The 24,869-nt window shown below is 43.3% G+C and overlaps 1 protein-coding gene and 1 long non-coding RNA gene across 7 annotated transcripts in view; one reads left to right on the forward strand and one right to left on the reverse strand.

Annotated features, from left to right (window-relative positions):
• Window positions 1-24,869, forward strand: part of LOC146544652 (uncharacterized) — a 65,194-nt gene that overhangs the window by 3,098 nt on the left and 37,227 nt on the right. The window contains exon 2 of the long non-coding RNA XR_014882371.1: window positions 19,934-22,852. This is a non-coding gene — a long non-coding RNA (uncharacterized LOC146544652). The remainder of the gene's footprint in view (window positions 1-19,933; window positions 22,853-24,869) is intronic.
• Window positions 19,908-24,869, reverse strand: part of EPB41L4B (erythrocyte membrane protein band 4.1 like 4B) — a 168,171-nt gene continuing 163,209 nt past the window's right edge. For all 6 annotated transcript variants that reach the window (XM_085220536.1, XM_085220535.1, XM_085220539.1 and 3 more), the window contains one exon: window positions 19,908-24,561. In XM_085220536.1, coding sequence (XP_085076662.1) covers window positions 24,492-24,561 — 70 coding nt within the window. In that variant the 3' untranslated portion in view covers window positions 19,908-24,491. The remainder of the gene's footprint in view (window positions 24,562-24,869) is intronic.

The following is a 24,869-nucleotide window of genomic DNA, read 5'->3' on the forward strand; positions in this document are numbered from 1 at the left end:
ACATAGAGGGATTCAGTGATACACCTTTGTTCCACCTGCACTTCCATCTCACATGCCATTTTGTTAGACTGCCCCTCTGCTGCCATCTATCACACAGCAACAACATGTAATGAAATATTGGTGGGAAGGTGCTCTCCATGCAGAGTACTCCATGCTCTGGTTCCAGCTCTGTCAGGTTTAATAGCACACAGATGTTCAGTTGGTGCTGAGGGGCCAGGCCAGGCCACTTGGCAGGGCAGAGCTACCATGGTGATGATGCAGGGCAGGTAGTGGGACACAATGCAAGCCGTGCCGGGCTGCATATGACATAGGCTGTAGGTAGGACATGCCTGAGTTATGGGTTAGATAACAGATGCAAAAATAAATCTTGGTTCAATCTCCAATTTTTTTGTTGTTCTGGAGTGACTGTAGCTCTGTACTGAGTGGACTGGGAGGTAAAACTCTCTTGTCATTTAACAACCTGACGTGGGGACAGGGCTGTGGAAAGGCCAGTAATGCTGGCAGAGTATGAGTCTACTGAAACCTCTAACGTGTGTCCTCTGTGCTCATTCTTTTGGAATCACTCATCTGAAACACATTTCCCCTCTGCTTCTGTGGTACATGGGATCCTGCACCAGAAGAAGCAACTATTGTTTTCCTTCTTCTATACATAATGTAGTGGATTTTCTCCATCTAATTGTCCTCTTTTAAAAGGCTCAGCTTCCTTACTCAGCTCGTGGCAGCTTTTACTGTTTCTGGTATGCTCCCAAAACCATAATACGGTCAAGTTCTTACAGCTTCTTCCTCAGCATATCTATGCCTCAAGAAAAGCTCCTTAAATTTTAATGCTCCTGTCTATTTCCATCAAGTCGACTTGTCAAAAACTCAGTAGGTATCCACCAATGCTAATAAAACAACTCATGAGACAGCAGCATTCTTGCAATAGCTCTGCAATAATCTCAACTGGAATTTGTAATCCATATGCTGTTTCCTCAAACCCTCACTGCAAACTTGTTCAATGTGGTATATGTATTTGCCCTGCCAGTAAGTTATCTTAGGTTTCCCTTAATTAAACAGCAATACAAGTTTTAGAAATCGAGCAGTCACCTTGATTGCTTCAAGAAAAATGCCATGCTATAGTTAACTGACCATGACTATTGGAATGGTAGTTGTGTTAGTGACTTAGATATGAAAGAAAATATACTAGGAATATCTTGCAGTCAGAGATTTTTCAAGATTTTCATTGAAGGAAAAAATGTTGGGTGACAATTAAGAACATCTTCTGTGAGAAAAATAGTGACCATATTAGAAAAACAAAGAAACCTACTGAAGGAAAAAGTGTGTGGCATTTCTGAAAGCTGCTAAGCAAGGGATAAGGCTTTTGGAGGCATGGTACTGCTTCACATCTTCTGGAAAAAGACAAGAAAATACCGACTCTCAGTATGTTACCATCCAAATAAAAACTGCTTTAGATCATTAGATCATCTTTTGCTTAGCACTGGTAAACCTTGCTTTTCCTGCCTACATGGAATTACGTATCTGGTCTTGATCCAAGGGCCATCATGCCTCTGCAGCCCATACTGCTCACGACAGCACTCTTTCTATAAAATTAATCTAATGTAGGAAAAAAGCAGTGTCTCTGAATTCTGTTTTGAAAGCATAGCATGCCTCAATCTGAAGACTAAGTCCTGCAGGTTTAGACGCTAAATCAGCATGAGTTTTGCTTCAGCAAGCACTACGGAGCCTTCCCAAAGCATATGGAAATGGTGCAGCTTTTGTGTGTGGTGTGTATGCGTTTGCTTGTTTACATCAGGCAGTCATTTCTTTTCTCTGAAGTTGTGTTTTTTTACCTCTCTGGCACTCCATGCCACCCCAGCATGAATGAAGTGCTGGGAGGTAGAGCTGCCCTGGAAGCCAAATCTGCCAGATGGTGGCACAATGTGCACCAGGAGGTGTTGGAGCAAAAATTTCCCCATTTTTATAAAGTCCTTGCTACAAAGAGGCTATTTATAGTGTTATTCTAATAAGGAGCCAAAACAGAGCAGCCTTTTATTAGAACTCGCAATAGAGGGCATTGCACTGAGGCCTCCCCATGCATAAATACCATTTACTTATTGTGCAAAAGTTGGCCCAGGGAGCTGAAAATTCAGTTTGCATTAGCAAAGAGCTCATTTAGGTAGGAATGTTTTAAGGAGTTTAAGCAGTACTGGCAGAATTCAATTAATTCCATGTGTGACAATGTCATTTCATCCTAATTAGTTAGGAACTCAGAAATAAGAATTAACCAAAAAAAAAAAAAAAAATTAAAAAATCCCCGTTTCCTCCTGAGATTCCATTCAGAGAACTTCAGGAAAAGTTTTTAAAGTTCTGTGTGTTGGAGAATATTTATTTAAAACAGTCTTTTCCTGACAGTTCAGAGCCTAGATAAGAGTAATGGTCAAAGAAATAATAATTAACAATAATAATAATGCCCTTGTCTTCGAGGTGAGTGTAAGCAGGCAGGAGAAAAGAACTCTTAGTTTGCTTCTCTGCTGTTTTCTGCCTGTGGGAGCTGGGGCAGCTCCAGACGTTGGGGACACGTTCGCATCGCGCTCCTCCCAGCAAAAGCCTCAGGAAAGGACATCCGCTTCAGACAACCCAGGGATGAAATCCCGGGGCCGGCGGCTTACTCTCTCGCAAGGATGCTGGGGCCCGGCCTCGGTAATGGCGGGGGACTCACGGCCTCAACATGTCCTGCCTAGGGCTTCCCCGAGAAAATCGCTTCCGCCCCCCTCTGAGGGACGCGGGCAGTAGCGGCATCGGGCCGCCGGGGGGCGCCACGGCACCGCAGGACGAGCGCTGCCCCCCCCCCGCTCGGGCCCGCCACGACTGCCACTGGGCTGCCTCCTCCTTCAGGGAGTGCGGGGACCCTGCCCGGGCCGCCACGAACTCGGGGCCCCCCAGGTCTGCGGCGTTGCGATAGCTACAGGGTTCCTTCCAGCCTGCTTTCCGTGCTCACCCACTGAAAGCGTGTAAAGCATTAGTGGGAGCCATCAGCAACAGAGGGAGCACGACATCCACGCAGAGGGATGAGGAACGATTTTAGGGCAGAAAGATTCAGAGTCCTCTACATATGACTAGGAGAAAGATAAAGGCTTTCTCAGATGGTAGGGCCAATTGCATAGCACTGACAGGAAATTACATTGTAAATCCTCACTTTTGTCTGAAACTGCACTCTCTGCATGCCATTATTGAAAGGCACATCTGTGCTTATTACCTGTGCTCATATAGAAGTCAGAGAGACAGGTATAGAGTGATTGCTGACTTCAGAATGACTTGCACCTTTGTTGCTGTTTTAAACAAGGGAGAAATCAGTTGCAGCCAAGACATTTGATATTGAAGTATCCTCACGAGGCTGTGCTGACATCCATGAGGTGTGTGGGAGACCTGGAACCTTAAATGCAGGAGTGAACACAGCATAAAGCCATTTACCTTGCTGTGATCTGTCCCAAAGGTCTGCTACCAGTACAGCCCTGAAGAGTGTGAAATGTTTGCAAACAATGTAAAAAAGACACATTTTTAATATTTTACTTGTTACTAGTTTAAACTAGCCAATTGCAGTTGTACTTCCCGTAGTGCCAAAGAGGTCAGAATGGTATATTTCCCCAAAGATTTCAGAGTACAGGACTGTTTTATAAAATACACGAGCCAGTCAGTGTGTGGGCAAACACATCCCATTTGAGGGTTGTTAGAAGATAATTTGTGTCCTTTGGAAAGGATCTATAAGTACCAGTTGCTCCTCTTGCTTCTACTAACCAAAAAAAGATAAATGGCTGGTATTTTCTTGTTAAGGTCTTTATGCAACACCAGAAATAAATAATAGAATCACAGAGACTTTAAGGCTGGAAATGACCTCTGAGATCATCCAGTCCAACCACCAACCCATCCCACCATGCCTGTTAACCATGTCCCTCACTGCCACGCTCACACATTTCTTGAGCACCTTCAGGGACAGTGACTCCACCACCTCCCTGGGCAGCCCGTTCTAACACCTCCCTGTGCTTTCTGAGAGGAAACCTTTCCTAATACTCAACCTAAACCTCTCCTAGGGCAACTTGAAGTCATTCCCTCTCTTCCTGTCACAGGAAGAGGCCAATCCCATCTCACTACAACCTTCTCTCTGGTCGCTGTAGAGATCAACGTCTCCCTGAGCCTCCTCTTCTCTTGACTGAACAATCCCAGTCCATCAGCCACTCACCATAAAACTTGTTTTCCAGATTCTTCACAGCATCATTGCCCTTCTCTGGGCATACTCCAGGACCTCAATATCTTTCTTGTAGTGAAATAATAAACTTATATCTTCATGTTTCTATTTTGCAGCTACGTAACATATCCTCAGGTTACTTCAATGTTTTTCTTGTTTACAGGGATAAACCTAACTAAAGAACAGATATTTAACTGGCTTGTGTTCATTTGGCAGCCAACATGTGCACAGAGCAAAGGTTGCCAACAGCCTAAGGTGCACTCTGTGCAGAACCCTCTCCCTTATACTTCAAATAAATGGCAGTGTATGATGAATTCTGAAGCCCTTTCAGTATGTTGCTAACTCGATGCTTTGAGTTTTGTTCTGATGCTGTTGCTATGCTGATGTGAGACAGGAAAATAGTCTTTACAGCATTTACTGAAACCAGAGTTCATCAGCAGGAAAGGGAAACAGTGGGAAAAAATCCAGACGTCAATCTGGTACTCAGAGAAAAAAAAAAAATTATTCCGCTCTGACATTCTGTTTCCCTGCATGTGTGCTTAGCTCTCCCAATGCCCTTGAAAATATTTGCATATGCCAACACCCCACTAAATGCAGCAGCAGGTGGCAAAAAGGCTTAGGTTTTCTCACTACTTCTCACTGGCAGCAGCAGCTTTCCCCTATCAGCACCCTGCAGCCTCCCTGACCCCAAGCATTGCTGGAACAAAGTCCTTCCACCTATTGCAGAAAGGCACAAACCTGAAGCCAAACACAGAAAAAGCAGTGGAGCTGCTGTCTGCTGCTGATGCCATCTGTAGACACTGTAAATCTGCCATCTCAGTTTTCTTCTAGACATCCCCAGGAGAGAGGAGTTTGTGCATCCCATTAGTCCTTTTGAGTGCCAGCCACATGCTGAAGAGAAAAATCCCAAGAGAACAATGCATGACTGGCTGAGGAGGTGCAATGACTTAAATTGTGCAGGCTGCAAGCAACACCGTAAGTGTTAAGCAAGGAGCAGATGCCGTTATATTCCCTCTAGGATGGAGCAAGAGTGATGTGGCAGTCACGCTTGCAAAGCAGCACAGCTTTCTTTATCCATAGCAAATCACAGAATATCCTGAGTTGGAAGGGATGCATAAGGATCATCAAATACAACTCACGGCTCCACACAGGACAACACAAAAAAAAAAAAAAAAAATCAGACTAGATGTCTGAGAGCATTATCCAGATGTTTCTTGAACTCCAGCAGCTCAGTGCCACAGCACATGTTCTGGGGAACCTGCTCCAGTGCCCAACCACACAGCATGAAAGAAACCTCAAACTTATCAAAACCCTTATTTGTAGGAAAGTACCAATATCAACAGTATTTTCCAGCAAGTGTCAAGAAAAGAGTGTCTTTTTAAAAATTTTCTTCAGGAAACCAGAGTTTTCATTTGATCTTAATTTTTTCCTCAAACTTACAGCAAAGGACTGTTCTGAATATATATATAATATATATGCACATATATATACACACACACATATAATGTATATATATAATGTTGCTCTTATCCAAAGAGTTATCACCAGAAAATTGAGTTTTGATACTTCTCTTTATTCAGAGAATTCTGACTTTTCATTGCCAGTTTGAAAAGAGGTTTCAGAAAACAACAAACTCCTGCTTTTGAGAAGCTTTTCCCTGACAGCCAAGCCATGCTGAAGCTGAGGTTAGTAACAGTCATCCCAGCCACTCCACCCAGCTACCTGCACATGTATGGTGACTCAATTTCTAATGACAGTCACACATTCATTTTTCCCCCTGAATCTGTCCCCTTTGACAGCTTGCAATAAATGAAAGAGTTGATCAGTGTTTATTTTTATCTTGGGTTTTTTTTTTTTTGACTTTTACTTTTGGGGCAACTGTCAAAAGCATATTTAGCCATTTTGAAAAGCTCGGCACACAAAGATCTTCAGAACTATGGCTAAGCAAAGGCATAGTTCTTAATAGAAGATAATTCTGCTTTATACCTCTAATTGTGCTAATGGAGGGACTCAGTAGCATTTTGCAGGAGACCTGTGTAGGCTTGTGTTGATATTTCAGCTTCAGAGAAACGAAGGAGTTCTTCCACAGCACTGTGTTGTTTCCCCCCCCCCCATACAGACCACCATCCTGCTTCATTTTGAAAATAAATACTATTCAAAGGTTGCAAATGAAACATTTAGTGGTACAGCTGGCCACAGGCCCGAGAGACACAGGGACAATACAGGCTAAGTCAACAATCGCTGGCTTAACACGGCACAAGGCAGAATTACAAGACCAAACATTCACAGTGCTTCCTTGTTCTTTTGTTTGAACAGTTGACCTTCACATCATTTCCCCCCTTTCCTTCACTGTTGTCCTGTCTGCCATCAGAGACATGATCTCCTCACACTTCTCTCCATCCAGTCTTCCCCATGCTGGGAGGTTTGACAGGAGGCTGCAGAGGGCCTGAGCAGATCCTGGTGCTCCCTGTAAGCCCTTCTTAAACCAAAACTGCTCATCAGAACCTGGCTGAGCCTCCCTCACAGGCCCACCACCCTCTTCTTGCTACTGGGATTACTGGAGGTAGAAGTTCTTCCCATCACTGTGCATAGCTTCAACAAGCAGCAGCTCACCTGCTGCTTACTTCTTCTGACCAGGTGTGCTGCAGAAGGGAATGGAACTTTAGCTTTGTGCCCTTCTGAATAAGAATTCCTATTTATTCATGAAAGCTCCTGTTTATGGATCTGCCCCAATAGTTTCCACTGTTGGATGGGAGGACAATGTTTCAGCTACAGAGGACTGCATCATTCATCAGCACTGACTGGATTCATTTCTTTCTCTGGCACAAGTGAGCAAGCATGCTGGTTTCCTAAAAGATGCAGGTGCCTGCAGTTAATGCATGCCCAGCTGTGTAACCTTCAGGTGAGCTTCTTGCCACACTTGAAATTGGCAGATGCCTGTAATGTGTTACAGATAAGTAGAAAGGAAAGAACTTGTGTGCACTTGCACACTAGCCTGCAGGACATTGATGAGGACTCCAGTTGCTCAGAAAACATTTATGATATCCACCATTAGAAAAAAATACTGGGAGGCTTTGTAAGAAACATTTCTATTGATTCATACCACATCCAAAGTGATTTTCTGTGAACCTGCCCATCCCATCTCCCTTCCCCCCAGATAACTCCTGCTCCCTGCTTACCACAGGGAGAATACCTTGAGCAAAGATAACTACAAGCTATTAGTGGTTATTGTAATACAAGGCCCATAGACAAGACCAGATCTCCATTGTTTCTGGTGCTAGAACCATACAGATGTCATGAGTCCCTACTACAGGGCTGGCACAGAAATGAGACAGCAGATCACAGCAGTCTTTGAAATATTACCCCCACCTGCTTGTTCAGGGTTCAGCTAAGCCAGCAGTGTTCCCCAGAGAGTAGCATTACTAAAACCTCTTGGTGAGCTGACACCACAGGCTAGAAGGGAAGAATAATATTTCAAATAAGTGTACTGGCAGAGTTCAAAGGGATAATAAGCATTTAAATTCAACATGAAAGACATCTTCCTCTTCAGAGCTTTAGGAAGGAAAGTAGCCAGGCAGATAAACTATTTAAAAGCCCCTTTAATCAAGACTATCAACATAGAGATTTGTCTTAATTAAAAACACCCCCATTCAATCACATTAAAGAGAAAGTGATACAAAATGTAATTTATTCTTCTATTTGAATTTTTTAGAAGAACAGCAAAAACATCTCAATTTGCAGAGAATTCCTGCCTCATTAAAAGTTATCTTTAAGAAAAAAAGATTAATTTAGTCTGTCTTGCTGCTCACATTTTCATTTGGAGTGAACTGTGCACTTCTATTTCTACCTTTATAGAAAGACTACTTTCTTGGCTTCTCAAATATTTGAATTTTTGACTGTGAGCAATAAGAAGACAGGCAAATATTTATTCTCAGAAATTTCCTGGGGTCTCTGAAGAAAACAATGCACTTCAATGTGGGGTCCGCAGCAAAACATAAAGAGATGCCTACAGTCTGGATGGACTTGTGTTACAAGGGCAATGTAGACATACATAGAGAGCAAAAGGAAAACAAATAGGACCAGAGAAGCCCTTGAAGATTGGCAGTACCACAAAAACTTCACAAATAAGCATGGCATCTACCTGAAAGTAAATACTTCTCAGCAGGATAAGGGTTGCTGTTCACTTCATCTCAGCCAGACTTGCAGACCTGTGTCGTTACAGAGGAAGAGCAGCATATGGGACAGGCTTGAAGCCTGCCTGATCCTCCCACATGGCACAGTCTGCCAGCTAAGAAACCTAACCCCAGGCAAGGAAAATATCACCATCTGACAGAGTTTTGCCAGCATGAAGCAAAATTTCTTTTAAACCATGAAGCAGTTCTGTGGGACAGCCGTGGTGTTGCCAAAGATAGATACTGTTGTTGTTACTAGATCTGAAGGGGTTATGGAGTCATTTGCTCATCAATCTCCTATTTATTGGCGTTTCTCAGAAATTTTGGTAACTTCTCCTCTGATTCAATCATTCTTGCCCAGCCAATGCTGACTAAACTGACAGATTCAGGCACATGGGGTAATACCTCAGATACATCAAGTGCTACCTTTCTGTTATAGTACAGCCATGTGCTGACTCAGCAACTTTGCTTCGGCCCTGGGACTTGGTTGGTCACCTTTGGCAAAGTGTCTTTTGTCAGATTGCAGAAACCCAGAAATAGATTTTGAAGTGTCTCATGTTCTTCATTATGTCTTGAGCAGGGCAGTGTCAAGGGTCATCTTGTCCTCTCACAATGGCCAAAGTGGTCAAATATCCCATTACCTCAACAAAGCAGCAGCAGAATAACCAAGCACTTCTTGATGAAGTGGAATGGTCCCACACAACCACCAATGTGCCCAGCATGGTTCTTCCATACTCCCCTCAGTCCCACAGTGCTTTTCTTCAAGCAAAAAATATTGCTGTCTTGTGGTAGCCACACTAAATTTGTGCTGATTAAAGGACAGCTGTCCTGTCTGAGCAGGAAGATCTCCGGTGTCAGCCTGTGCTGTATACTGAGGCTGCTGCCTGCCAGAACTCTTCCAAGACCTGGGCTGCTCCCTGGAGCTGTCTAAAAATGATATATATAGTCCTACAGGTACATGTAGGTGCAGAGGAGCATCTGCCTTTTTAAAAGGAAGGAACACCTGCATTGTTGTCGTTACCTATAAAACTGAAAGTAACTTCAAAGCAGCTCAGTCTCCTCATTTTGCCCTTCAGAAATGTGATGACACACTTATTTTCACCAGTCTCTACTTGCCTCATTTCCTAAAAGGGAAGGTGAGCAGAACAGAGCTGTGCCAGCTTATGGCAGCAGTCACCTGGCCCAGCGCTCCTGAGAGATGTTGTAAGCTTACTAAGCCCTGAGTGCTGCCTCACTCTGCTTTGTGCATTACAGACAACCTTTCTGGAGATGCAGAAAAGGCAGGATCTGCCTGAGCTGCTTGGATGAGTCCTAGGCATTAAATCTATTTCACTCTTACTTGAAACTAAATCAATTTAAGGATTGTTTGATGGCTTTAGTTAATTAGCCAGGTTTCTGTTTGATGCTGGTTACTTTTCAGTTCAATAAGAAAAGATTATTTTCAGTATTGTCTCATCAGATAAGAAGTGTTACCTGCTTTTCCTGATATAGTCATCTCTTATTAAGTAGTCAAGAAGGATTCACTATTGCCTCCTGAAGCTAAAGAAATGTCAGAGGTATGAAAACATTGACATTTTTCTGCAGTTAGATCTCTGAGATCAGCCAGACAGCTGCCTCAAGGCTAGCTACCAGATTACTCATTTGATTTTGTTGCTGTGATATGGCATTTTTGCATACAATTACTGTGAGTCACTCCCTCTGTCTCAGCCCCTACACCAACTCCCTTGCCCCATTTGTCATGGTTATAACAGTCTCTACATGGCCAACACCAGAAAACCAGAGCTACTTGTAATGTTTGTTTCAGTAATGAAGAAAGAACATCCTAAAATCCTTGTTTCCTTTACCAGTGCAAATTGAGATGGTGCATATGATCTGCTTTGCAAATGCTGAGTATAACAGGATTAAATCCTTAGGGTGCAGAAGGTTTGGATAACTCATTTGTGTCTGAAAGCCCTAACAAAAGACTTTTACTTTTAAATGACTTTCCTTCCTTCTACCTCTCCCAATCTCATTTTCATTTTATTACAAATCTTTCCAAGTGTACTGAAAAAAAAAGATGACAACTTGCTAGAAACACTGTCTGGGCATTCAGGATGCGTGCTTTTGGTCATCTACTGTGCCCTTCAGCCTTGTGCCAGTGCCTTTCAGCTTACTGTCGCCTGTATTTTGATCTTGCTTGACTTTAGATCATGCAAGAGCAGACAGTAGTCTTTCCACCATACAAAGGCAAGTATTCTTTAGCTGAGACAAACTGCAGGATGCCCTAGACTTATCTCACCAGTTCCAGCAAACTGAATATCTTTTTGGCAATTAAGAAGAGATTTACTCATTTCCATTTCTTTGTTAAGGGAAGTTGCAAGAGACGTGCTGTAAGCAGGACAGCAATATAATTTGACTGACAGTGTCATTACTTCTTCCTAACCCATTACCTGACAGGGCAGGCAAAGCAGTGCAAAAGAAACCTGAGTAACATTAGAAAACATCTTTCCTGAAGTTGACATCTTCAAATTGCAGTGAATTTTAGAAAAGAAAGCCCATCACCATTATCGCTGCAGTCTTCAGAGTAACAAAGCTCTGACCAAGGTATAGCAAGACATTATTATCTTCTCACTAACTCTGTTCTTGGTCTTGCTATTTCCACTGATTTGTATAATGGTTCAGGACATTGCAGTAAATCTTAGAAAAACAACAACAATCTGAATAGTGAACCCTCCATGTCAATATCCCACATTTTTCCTTTCTTTCATCCAGCAGTGAACACATTGGTTCAAAGATGAGCATCCTCTCAAGAACATCTCTGAACACTCTGACTACAATTTGATAAGAGGGATGGAAGAAACCCACACAACAATAAGAGATCGGAAGCTACTGATCTACTTAAAGACATTGATTCTTTAATCAACTCAGTTCTATGAGCTGTGGAGATCTTTTCCAACCAATATCATTACAGCTATGTCATATTAAAATCATACAGAACATTAGAAGGGAAGAACTGGAAAATTCAGTACTTTTTTTTTTTTTCCCTTTCTTTAATGCCTATAACACAATAGAATGCACAATAATGATAGCAAAGCAGCACCATCCCAGACTGCAACAAGTGAGGAACTGCCCAAACACGACAGTAGGGAGTACAGAGATAAAGAAAAGACTCTACTTACCTTTGAAAGGCCACAAGTACACAAAGAGCTTTAAGGAGAGGCCCTCAGCTCTACTGCCAACCCTTAAATGAGGTCTGGGAAGGGGTGGATCCAGGCTCCTCCCCTTCCAGTCACTCAGGGGCATTGCATGTACCTGAGCTCCCCTAGGTTGGCCCTGCCTTCCTACCAGGTGCTCAATCACAGTTTCAGGTTTCCAGTTTTCAATAGTATCATGAGTCTCTCTGAGAGACATTATCCCTAAGAGCAGATGAACCTTCTCCGTGCATTGTGGAGGATGGTTTCATAATTCATCGAAGCCAATCTAATTTTCACGAGGGACAATCTGTTTATGCTTACCACCCCTGCACTCACCACTTTCTTTCAGCCAACATTTGCATTTTCAGGTGTTGCAAGGTGAATGAACAAAGAAGCTGTTTTGTTACTGCATTCCTTTTCCAGAAGATCAATGCCCTAACACACTTAATTGTACAAAGGCAAAAGCCTAGGAGCAGTACAAAGCATATAGCAGGAGCACTCTGCCACAGAAGGGCAAGGACCTGTCTTTCCAATGGCATCTCTGTCCAAGATCAGAATAAACCACACATAGTACTGTCCTCTGCAGTGAGACCACTTCCAGCTCTTATGCCTCTGGTTCACTGAGAGAGCTGCTAATGCCACCCAGCCTCAGCGTGCATTTAGAAGTATTCTAGTAATTTGTTTTAGCAGCTCTTGTGTACACATGTGCACTGCTTCCTTTCAGCCTGCTGCACCCCTTTTTGCTTTGACCACAGCTAGAGTTACGTTGAGTCACAAGTTGTGGCTTATGATGTATTATTATTTTTAAAGATTCTAGATTCTTATTAGCTACAAAACTGTGAAGTGGTAGCAAAAGAGGGCATAGATGTTTCTACTTCTGTGTGAACTATTTTATGTGTGTGTGTATATATACGTATAATTTAGGTGCCAAAGATGCAGATAAGTATCAGTGGTATTTACTAGCATGATAATATGGGAAAGAAGTGGACTTTTATTCATCTGGATGATTTTCATGTCTTATCTATCCTTCAGAAGGTTTGAAGTCCAATGCACACAGGAGCATGGAACATTTATAGGTGAAGGTCTTGTGTGTGTTTTCCTAAGCTAAGGAATAGAAGACATTCTCAGGACTTTTTTCTTTCTCCCACTGGAAGCAGTATGCAAAATGTAGTTTCCACGGTCACAGCATAAATCAAATGGGATGACAGTTTCTCTTAAGTATATTTCCATCCCTCCCTGACCCCCATAACTCTCCCAACTCTTCTCCTGATCCTGTGCTGAAGGTAGAAGTTGGTTGCCTTTTCTGCCTCGCACATTTCTGCCTTTGTCTTTGTACTTGCAGACCATGGTAGCTCTGAAAAATAGCAAACTGTAAACCCCCTCAGAAAGGCTGTTGATCAGTTTCACCTTACTGCTTTGCATGTGGATCAGATAGCTGTGCCTTCAGGAGACTTTGATCTATTTGCTTGTTTATCCTGCTTGAGACACAGCCATTGTTCATAAAACTTCAGTGAAGTTTAACAATTCCAGTAAACCATCTCTGTGATTTACAAAACAATATGGTCTAAGAGTAAACCCTTTGGACAGAAAGAAAAGGATGTCAATTGATTAAAGAATACAGGTATGCCTATGAATAAAGCATTTTCCAGCAAGCTTGGAAAGCTACCAAAGCAAATACATGGAGCTATTTATTCCTTTGAGGTATTGTTTAGGTTTCTTCCAGGTGTGTACATGAGTGCTCATTCACATGGGAGCAGTTATTCTGTCGTTCTAGTTCCTAGGGTTTTAGGACTCCTACTAGTTTTCCTCTTTAAACTTTTTTGTACCACACTGATTACAGTACAGTGTGCCCTCCCTGGTTAGTGCCAAGACTCAAATTTTCTTTATGATGATAAGTAAGACCTCTCTCAGCTTTGAATGACAGGGTTTGTTCAGAGCAAAAGCAAGGATTCACTCCTCTCTTTAGCTCAAGTCTGACAATTACAGGGTATACCCTGACCTCCAAGGAAAGGGGCTTAGAGTCTCTCCTTATGAGCCCTCTCCCTACCTCTCATGAGCCCAAAAGCTAGGAAAGCTTGTTTAGTAGGACTGCTGTTACTGTGGATTTCAGCCTGTTTTGTGAGTTATCCTATGACAACTGCAAGCCTGTGCCTTCAGAAGCATCTCAAGCACCTCAACATCAGTGCAACCTGCTTACCCTTTCCTTGCTGGTGCTGTGTCTGGTCTCTCTGCAGTACAACTCCTAGGAAACAAGAGTTAAACCACTGTGTTGGTTTTTTATACCCCAGTGGTACGTATCCAATAGAAATTCTATCAACCAACAGCACAGTTTACGTTTGCACAATTTCTAGACCAAATAGATTAACTGCTTATAAGTCATGTTGTGTACCAATGCTGGCTGCCTCATATTAATTCTCATTGACAGCCTAGTTGCTCCAGGTTCGCCAGAAAGTTCTTACTGGGCTGTTCTGAAGCAGATGAGCATTTGTCCATTGTCTTTCTCTGGTAGAAATGCCAATAGGACTTCTTTTTTTGAGGGAGGTCACATTTATTTGGGTTCAGTATCTAACTGATACCTGTACGTCCATCGCTAGTCCTTCTGAAGTGATCCCATTTCCATGCGTATATTTTAGATGAAATCCCGCTATATGACCTTTATTTCTTTTTTTATATGAACTTTATTTTGCCTCCAGCCTCCTGCAGGTGATGAGACCCACCCGTCTCTTGAGCCCTGCAAGCTCAGTGCAACGTGTTTATCCCAAACTAGCCATGCAGGGAAGAAAAGAAACCACCTATCTTTCTTAAAGCAAGCCACAGCTTCAAGGCTTTGTTATGTATTATTCTTTTCATCAGTGAGAAAGCATGCAGAAAAACAGCAGAGTCTGGCTGATCAAATGCACCTGGTCAGAAATCTCATGATGTGAAGTCCTGGCATCGCACGCAGTTGGGCGCTGTTTGAATTTCCCCATCTATTTTGGGCAAGGCCTGAGAGACAGTCATGTGGTGCAGCGTAAAATACCTTGCTGAACCCAGGCCAAAGCTTGCCTAGAAGAAACAACCAGAACTTGTGGAAGCATACTAAGAAAAGGAAAAGATTTTTTCCATTCTCTTTTCCGTAAGGCATGGAAATGAGGAACATGTCAACAGTAAATTAGCCATTAGAGAGGAACATTTGGATTAATGTTTCATAAGTTTGCACATCTGGCCAGTAACAAGACGTGATGTACTGCAAGCTCTAACTATGTACAGACCTCTGTTAAGTGATTAGGGGGAGGAATATCCCTCCCCGCCTCCCCCAGATGCTTCACTTCCTGTTTTAATTTCATAATGGACAGTTTGCATTTTCTGCAAATAATTATGGGATCTGCTTTCTCTCCCAGCAGCTTGCTTGCTGCATTTGGTAGATGAGCCTGAGAGGAAAGCAGCCTTTAGAAGAAGATGGATGGCATAGCCCTGCATGCAATCTGCTGTGATGGGCATGGCAGCTCCTCAAAGAGCATCTGTCTGCCTTGATGGGAAAGACTTCCTGTTTACTTCTAAGGACAGCAAATTGTTTACAGGAGGATGCTCTTCCATACTAATGAAAGGGCCTGTCGTCAGATTGCTGGCAGCTTAGCCCGGCCCTGAGGAACATAGGGCAGTGCTGGCTCTGAGGAGCTGTGAGTGCTGAGCTCTTTCCTCCTTTAAGATTCTTGCTTGTATCTCAGCCCTGTGAGTTATCTGCTGTTCTCCTGGTCCCTTCCCTACTGCTTCCTTTTGGGCCATTCTGTGCCACTAAAGGGCATGAATTTGGGGGCTGATGTTGTATGAGTTACCCGAAAGGTGTTCTCCATCTTCCCAGGGTGGGATGAGGTTCACGCCTGGCTGCCTGAGAATGTGAAAAGCAATGATAAGTCCAGACACCCCATGTATGCTCTTATTTACCCCTAAAGAATTGTACAGAATGTGAGAGAGACATTAAGCAGCTATGTGCTGCATGGGTGCTAGCGTGAGTGTGTGTATCAGCAACTGCTTGAGCCCACATTTACAGGCTGTAGGAGAGACACATGCATAATTCATATGCTTTTAATTAAATGGTAGCATCTCACAATATATTGCATTTATTTTAATTACATTTATCTCCTCGCTCTTGTTGACCAACTGAAGCATCACTTTTTTTATCCTTTCAGTTACTATCTGAGCATAAACAACACTAATTGGACTTTAGGACAAGACGTGCCAAAGGAGCTGTGCCAGCTCTCCCCATAAAGGTTGCAGTGCCAGAACAGGATGGCCAGGAGCTGCCATGGGAGACAGGAACTGCCCTGGGATGCTCCAAGGAGAGAAGTCCTACACATCATAAGGCTAATCTCAGGCATGTGGAGATTGCCCAAACCACTTCAGTGTTGCAGGAGAGTTTCTTTCAGGATTAATATGTCCATAGAAAGAGGAGCCTGGAGTTTTGCTGCTACATTCATATGTAACACATACAGCTGGGAGATCTACCAAGACACTCTCTTTTTTATTGAATTCACTGCTGACCTCACACTGTTTTATGATGGGACCCATCAGATGCAGTGAGTGCAGCAGCTCACCCACATCTTTCAGCACTGAGTAAGCTGAGCTGGACAGGCACAGGGCAGCTTGTATGGGATGTTTTACACTACCAGTGTGAGCACTAGCAGTGTTCTCCATACTGGGAAATCAAAGTTGGATTGGTGGGGAAGGATGGGAGCTGGATATCTCGCAAGTGGATGAAAGTGCATTGGTGAGAAATACCATTCTGTCTGCCAGAAGATGGTGTCCCTCCTTCCAGAAAGATATTTAGCAACTATGGTTTGCTAGCTGCTGCTCTGCAGGCCTGATTTTTGTGTTTTTTTTTTTTTTTTTTTCCTGTTGGTTTGTCTGTTTGTTTTTCCTAGCACACACACTCACACAAAGGAAAAAAAACAATTAATACAGCTTCACTGTGGTTTAATGGTATTTCTCCCGTGAGACCAGGTGGGCAAACCTAGATCTTTGTTACTGATTCTGTTGCCACAACAGCAGTTCAAGTTTGGCAGGTGAAAGGAGGTGCTCCTATTAAAAAAGTAAAAGAAGGAGAGAAGCATCCAGCTTGTGCTGCCCTTGTGATTTATTTCACACTATATGTTGCAAGATTAATTCCAGCTGCGTTGCCCTGGGAAGAGAGCACTTACTTTGGAGCACCTGATGGAGATTAATGAGTTGGCAGTTTGGCTTTATGGAGAAGTGAGACATTGAATCATAAAATAATTACAGTTGGAAAAGACCACTACAATCTTCTAGTCCAACCACCAACCCGTCCCCATCATGCCCACTAACCTGTCTCTCAGTGCCCCACTGACATGTTTCTTGAACATCTCCGGGGACGGTGACTCCACCACCTCCCTGGGCAGCCTGTTCAGATATTTCACTATTCTTTCTGAGAAGAAATTGTTTCTAACATCCAATCCCCTGGTGCAGCTTGAGGCCATACTCTCTTGTCCTATCACCATCACCTGGGAGAAGAGGCTGACTCCCTCCCCCCAGCCTTGCTATAATCTCCTTTCAGGTCATTGTAGAGAGCAATAACGTCTCCCCTGAGCCTCCTCCTCACCAGAGTAAACAATCCCAATTCCTTCAGCCCCTCTCTGTAAGACTTGTGCTACAGACCCTTCACACTTTCATTTCCTTTCTCTGGACATGCTGCAGGGCCTCAATGTCTTTCACCCCATCCCACATTTATTTTCTGTGGTTCAAAGTTTGACACAATAGTATGAAGTCCCCTCATGGTGAAGTCACCAGAAGTCCCTCATGGTGGTGTTCTGGCTGTCACAGTGTCTCAGCAGCCTGGAAGGAGCACTGCTGCAGATCAGATGGAGATGCTGGGGGTACCTACAGTCTACTCCAAAAGAAAACCTTTCTTTCTTCCTGCCAAGCCACCTTTGCCCTTGCCAATCCTGGCACTTAGGGAGGACCCACCTAGCCTGGCTGGAGCAGGCAACAGTTAGCACACAAATCTCTTTTTTGTTGTTGTTGTTCTGGAAAACAGCAAGGCAATTTTTTTTTTTTTTTTAAAAAGAATTCTTGAGTTCTTCAAATCATTAGGCCCTGTGATGCTAAGCATCAGTGGGTAAATATCTTTATACCAAAGAATTTGTGCTGTTCTCCTTGCATGTCCAAAAGATTTTGCTGATGGAAGGCAGAGGAAGAGAAGTGTGGAAAGGTGAGCAGCTCTCTATTGCAGAGCAGGGCAATCAGCACATGGAGCAGTAAAATCCATGTGGCTTTTACACATCCCTACTGTGAGATGCTGTGCCAGATACTCTGATGTGTGGTCACTGGCAGTGTATTTCACATACACTAAAAATATACAATTATGCATAATTAGTATCAATTGCATATATAACAGTGCAGTTTTATATTTGTTGTTTTATAATAGACTAAAAAGACAAGCATTTCTTTAGGTAGTGCTTGGCTCTCAGGGCACCAGCAGCAGACGGTGTGGGTGGCTTGCTGCTCCCTTTCTCCCTGTTGCTTTCCCCTTCTCTTCCCCTGACCATCACAGCCTTAGAGCCTGGAGCACAGCCACCCCATATGCTGTATGTGCTGCTGACAGTGCACAGGAAAGAACTGTGATGGTCGGAGCTGCAAAAGGTGTCTGATGCCTCAGCTCTGCAGATCTCATGCCTGACTTCTCACAAAAAGGGCAAGACTGCTCTCCTTACCTCCCACCATGGGAAGGGATGCTCCCATGAATCTGCTCTGGGTGGTTGGAGGAGTGGCTGATCTTCTATGAATTTCCTCATCCCCTGGCATCTCAGGCTGGATATCAGGAAAAGGTTCTTCACCAGAGGGTAGTTGGGCACTGGAGCACGCTTCATAGGTCATGGCACCAGCCTTGCTGGAGCTTGCTCAAGAGGTGTCTGGACACCACTATTAGCCATATGGTCTGGTTTTTGGGTGGTGCTGTATGCAGCCAGGAGTTGGACTCCGTGATCCTTATGGGTCCTTTCCAACTCAGGATATTCTGCAATTGTATGGTCTCTTCCAGTAGGTATGGTGACAGCCAGCCCTGGGGCGAGGGGTTGCTGTAGGGTTCTTCTTTAGGGTAAATTGAACTTAGGCATGTGGGGGATCCCTGTGCTGGCCACCCAACGGCTTCACTGAGGTTGGCAAGAGCATGGCTATGGCATCTCACAAGGGCTGGGGCTTGCTTCACCAACCGACATCTGCACCGGCACCTTCCTGACCCACAGAAGGCTTTGTGCAGCATGGCTAGGCTGCTAGCTATGGTCTCATCTTCCCTCTACATTAATAGTTCCTGTGCAATGTCTCTTTTCTACTCTAGAAAGCACATCCCCTGAGAAAGAGACTTGATCTTAATGACTCACGTCCACTCCCATAGATCAGTCACTCGATAATAAAACAAGAAATGTTTCAGATTTATATCTCTACAGTCCTCGTGCTTCACAGTCCCAGCCAAGTTACACAGGTGTGTTTGGTGACCTTTCAATGCACAGCTGCTCATCCCCTGCACCCCAGAACACTAGTTTTTTTAGTAAAGACAGATCTTAAGGGGAATTAATTAACTAGATTTGCTGGCTGGATAATCAATTTTCTTGGTATAAATTGAGTGCTGATGAAAGAACATTGATCTGTTGCATTTCCATGTATAGAGATTAAAAATAGATGAATACCCAGCTGGAGAAATTGTGATGGGATCATATTCCTTCCCAGTACAGAGTTTTGGCAGCCTTAGAAAATGGGGTTACTGGGATTTCATTTCATAAATGCATTGGGAAAGTGAATGTGAAAATGTCCTAATTTAGAGATCTTTGAACAAAAGAAAGTGGAAATGTTTCATTCTGAAACAGCTTCCCATTAGACACCGAAAGGCTGGCAAGACCAACGACAAAATCTAAGTGAAATGTTTAATTGTATTTAAACATAAACTACTTACAGTTATATTTTAGAATACTTTTTAACATAGTTATGTATTTATTGCATTGCATTTTACTTCACATAGCAGCTCAGAAAGTTGGGGTATATCAGCCCTGAGTGCTTGGGATGCCTTATCCCCAGCCCTGCATCCCAGCAATGCCTTTTGCCACATTGGGAACCCAGCTCAGACACCAGCAGCATGCCATGGTTCATGTAGCTTTGCCTTGGTCTCACCAAGGTTCCATTGCTGCGAAGTTCAGCAGAGCGTGCCCTACTGAGGGTCCACAGATAACCAGCACATAGAACTCGACCACGTGTTTCCCTTATGTATGTGTTCATGGAAGTTTATATACATGTTTAGGAGATCCCATGCCTCCTAAGTCACTAATCTGACTACAAATTGCTCAGACTCCGTGATTTATTTTTCATCTCATTTATTGCAGGCATGAATACAGGAACAGGTAAACAGCTGAGCCGTAAAAGTTTCTCTCCAGGCATGTTTTCAACAAAATGCCATCACACACTGTCTGGTGATACATGCTGCTACCCAGATGGAACGAAACGGGGTGAGCAATCTTTCCTTAAAGCTGCTGCCCACCAGCCCAGGCTACAGCTGCCAGAGAAGCCTTCTCCTCCCCTCACTCCCTCTCTTCCTTCTCCTTCTCATGGGTTCTTTTACGGCACTTAACTTTACAAAACACAGTTGTGAGGCTGATCTTACATGCAATTACAGATCAGCACCAGTATATTTATTGCAAACTCCTTAAACATCAGGACATCAAAATTAAAAAAATAGAAATAAAGAAAATAGAAGAAAAGAAGGAAACAATATTCCGTTGCATAATTACGAGTAGGTTTTTGTAGCCAATGAACCAGAAATGTATTCAGAAGAATAAACAGAAAAAAAGAAAAGAAAAACAAATGATATTCATAAACAGTTCAAACAAACCATGGTGCTGCCTCCAATGAAACATTTCCCTGCATTGCCAGCTCTGTTTCATGAGCACATAGGGTCCTGTGTCAAAAGAGATGTGAAGCCACGAGCTTAAGCTTCCCAGGAGTTAATTTTCAAACACTGCATTTCCAGGGGCTGAGTGCATTTGAACGTGAGAGATCTGCACACAGTGTGGGATCCAATTGAGACCAGGGATCTCAAAAACCCGGTTATCCCCTTTTAAACAAAATAGTGAAAACACCTGAACCACACAAAAATGAGCCACGATTGGTTGGTTTCCATAAGAGATTGCAATAGGAGAAAATATTTAACTCCTTCCATAGCTGCTGAATTGGCCGCTAAATTTTGCTTGAATCGCCGAAGCATGACAACCTTGCATTCTGCCCATTGGCAACTTCACTCCTGAAAGCAGAGCTCTGCCTGCCAGGTCAGGGCACCCTGTTGGGCTCTGCTGAAAGCCAGAAGCCCCAGAGGCCTTGCCAGTATTAGCATACAGGAGGCATCCCCAGCTGTCCTGGTCTCATAACACCAGCTGATGCCTCCCAGCTCCAGCCAGTAGCGGCTGTCCCGGCTCTTTGCTCCCCCCACGAGGGAAGAAAGCTGTTCTGACAACAGGGCATATTTCAGTGGCATATTTACATCTAATGAGCTAGGTCTCGCTTACAGAGCTACGCTGGTCACAAATTGAATCTCAAAGGACCCCTGGATGGCGTAGCCTTGTTGGCAAGGGCTTGCAATGTAGGCCTAACCAGAGGGACAGAGGGCAGGGTTCATCTCACTTAACTGTAAGCAATTTAAAGGTAGACATTGAAGTCAGAGGCACCTCTGGAAGGCAGTCCCTTGGATCTCTGCAGGTGAGAGCTGGACATATAGCATTAGGTGAGGTGAATCCTGTCCCTGGAGGGCTGGAGGGCAGGTTCCTTCCAGCCACCCCATTCTGTCACTAGCTCTGGAGACCATGCTTCAGAAGGCTGCTGTTTAAACGTGTTATCTTTACATGTGTCAATGTACATGATAATGATAGCCTGTGCTGGGCTTCATGCTGCCACAACTACATATGCAAGCTCATTAAAGCTAGCTCAGATACTTCTGCACTATTTTATAGACATTCCTTCAGGCAGAGTATCCTTTCACACCTGTAAAGTTAAAGCCTAGGGGCAAACCTAGACTATATGCCCCCAGTGTATGTTCATGTTGACGTTGTCTTGTTTGCTGTAGTTTGGATCGCAGGTGTCCTAAAGTTATGATTTCCAACTGGAGGCAAGGCAGGAGTGTTTGATATTCAAAGGATGTAGAAACTGAAATGCTTAGGCATGGCTGAAGAAAATACATAGTAAGAAAGAACAGCATGATGACATTCTGCAGCTAAAAGTTTAGTTCAGTATCAGCCTAATGCGTTAAATAGAGCTCCATTAGACTGCAGAATAGGAAACAGTGGCAGCCAGTAGATAAGACACTAGAACAAGACAAGGCAACGTATGTGGGGGTTTTTGGTGGGAAATGCCCCACTGGTACTGAGTGACCACACGAGCCTTTCCCTCTCCATTTCAGGGGACCAAGGAGCTCAGCTAGGCCAGAGCAGCCCCAGCTGTGGGGACACGGCCACTGCAAAGTCACCTTGGTTCACATTTTTTGTTTTCTGGTTCTGAATAATTTAGCGTAAGAATTTTTAGACAACAGGAGTAAAAGGCTGCACTTAAAAGAATAAACTAATAGCTTGTTGATGAGCAAGAAAATCAGAAGGGCTGGTCTGAGTCAGGCATTCCATTTTACTAAAGGCTTTTGCATATGTGACCAGACTGCCCTAATGCAGGGAACTAGATGTTTACCCCCAGACCTGAAGGCACATTGCAGGGTTCTCAATGTCCATTCCAAGGCAATCAGTACAACCAAAGTGTGCACTCAAATTTGATTTCCTTTGTTTTCCCTCAGTGATGACTTTGTGAAAGAGCAACAAGATCACACGCAAGTGGGCGCTGCCTAACTGCAGGCAGCAGATCAGGTCCAGATAGGGTCAGTGCTGTGCCATTTGCAAACCTTCTTTACTTTCCTGAAACAGCATCTCTAATTAGAGTTTTTGTTTATTTGTTCTTTCCAGTGCTCAGTTCTGTTTGGATGTGGACAAAGGTGCTGCTGCTCCTTCCTCTTTTGGGAAGTGGTAAGCAAGGAGAAATGGGAGACAGAAGATGCAGACTTTGATGTGTGTTGCATGTTCCCTTCCTTTCTGATCTCTTCACAGCAATTTAATGCTCCTAATTCATTTTTAATAACCTCAGACTGATGGAGAGGTACATGAAAACATAAGGAATAGGAACGCCTTGGCACCATAACCGGAAGGCAGACAGCATACGGGTTGTGTCTGATTACCCAGCAATGTCATCGGAGTGCTCTGAAATCTGCAGTCCAGGTGTGTTTCTATGACTCCTTGTGCCCATTCCTGATGTTGAGCTACATCACTGCATTTTGCATTGCGGGTTTCTATCTCACAGTTGTAGTGTTTATTTGGCCCCATTTCATGGTAACCGGAAAGGTTTGGGGTGCTGGATTTTAACTGGGAAGCCTCATGCTAGTTTCTTGTTCCAGTAAATCTAAGATAGACAAGTCATTTTATACCTCTAACATTGCAATCCACAGTCGTGTGATGCTCTCAAGATTTCTCCTCTCGAAGAAGAGAAAGCAGAAGAGCACAACTAACTGAAGGAAACTCAGTCTCACAGCAATCACTTCCCAGCCTCCACACAAACAAACGGGTTAAGCTGAGATAAAGCCATCGTAATCAGTATCAAATTAAGGACAATCTTTTATCTTAGTACAAACCAGAGAACACAGTGTACAGAGTAACAGAAAAATATACATCTTCAGCCATACAAAACGCACAAAAGCTTTCCTGTTGGAATAGTATCTTGTAGCTGACAGTCAGTTGTTAGTAGCTTTGTAGGCAACCCTGCACTGCTGGACAGGGGGAAATGGAGAACTGCTTTTTAAAATTTAGGAAACTGTTGGTCATATTACCTGTATACCACAACACACTCCTTGAGGCTGCGGTCCCGCTGATGAGAACACCCACCCAACCCTGTGCCACAAACTATTTGTATTATTTTTAATGTGATCGATAAATCAATGCAGCAGGAAGGTGGATCGGAGAGGGGAAGCGCCCTGGCTGTGCCAGCTGTACTCGTGCTGCCCAAGCTCTGTAGCTAGAGCCATCTACTTATGGGCAAGCCTGAGTGCCCAGCGACGTGGGGAAGCTGGAACTTCCCACCAAGTTACAAAAAGTCAGTATCAAGCTAGAGAGTCAGTAGCAAATTGCTTTAAACAACTGTTTTTTTTTTTTTTTTTTGTTTTTTTTAATCATTAATGGAAATAAAGTAAGATTTAGTTTCAGATTGAGGTTGAGAAGGCAGACTATGAGGAGTGTTGGGTGTGTATACCTGTGTGGAGGGGTGTCCTCCCCCTGCAGCTATTTGTATCTCTGAGTAAAGGTTAAGGTTAGGAATTTAGTAAGACAGCCACTCGTTTTTCTGTGGAGACTAACAGTCCTGGGGTTAGGATGTAATAATCATTCTTCTGCTTTAAAAACGGTTCTTTAACAAATAGCGGTAGCTCATTGCAATTTTCAGTTGTACAAAATGACATATTTTCTATGTTACTATCAAAATATTCTGCATAACATTAATTTCTGTGCACTTATTAACATATGTACAGAACAGTGTTTCCCAATAGAGATCAGTTTGCTCCTTGCTGATCCTTTTTGCCCTAGATTTACCAAAACCAAACCTGAAATTAACTGTGTTAATAGTATAAAATCTCAGGAGAGAGAAAGGATTGAAGGTTTATTTCCCAGCAGCAAACGAATAAAGAAACTCCTTCAAGTTAAAGTCTAGCCAAGACTGAATTTTAACCAACCGTAGTGAATCCAGGCGAGTCAGGAATATCACACGTTTTCCCGATGCATTATGTTGAGTACACAGAAGCAGAGGAATGTAAACAGACAGAAGGCACATGAAAGGCCCCAATCCATTCTCCATCAGACGGAAGCGAGAATTTCATAATTCTGTCATCAGGAGTCTTTTCATCATTTTCTCTCTCTCAAGTTCACGCCTCAGAGTCTCAGCGCTGTGTAATTAATGCACAAACAGCCAATTATGGGAACCACAATGAGTCTCAGATTTCAATTTAAAATAATTAACATTTTTGAAATACCAAAAGAGGGGGAAAAAGGTCAGACTCGATTCAGTGAAAAGGCTGATAACTGATGGCTGATTCAAAAGCAAGTACTGCTTGATATTTCTGAAGAGCAAACAGAAGCAAGTAAAAGGACACAGAAAAACCCATATGGCTAAACTGTTTATGTTTTAACCTCACTCCTGCTAAAGGCTACCAATTTCAAAGGGAGCTGGATGAGGACTCGAAAAATAAAACAA

The sequence above is a fragment of the Meleagris gallopavo genome, chromosome 3, assembly GCF_905368555.1.
Source record: "Meleagris gallopavo chromosome 3, MGAL_WU_HG_1.1, whole genome shotgun sequence".
NCBI lineage: Eukaryota > Metazoa > Chordata > Aves > Galliformes > Phasianidae > Meleagris > Meleagris gallopavo.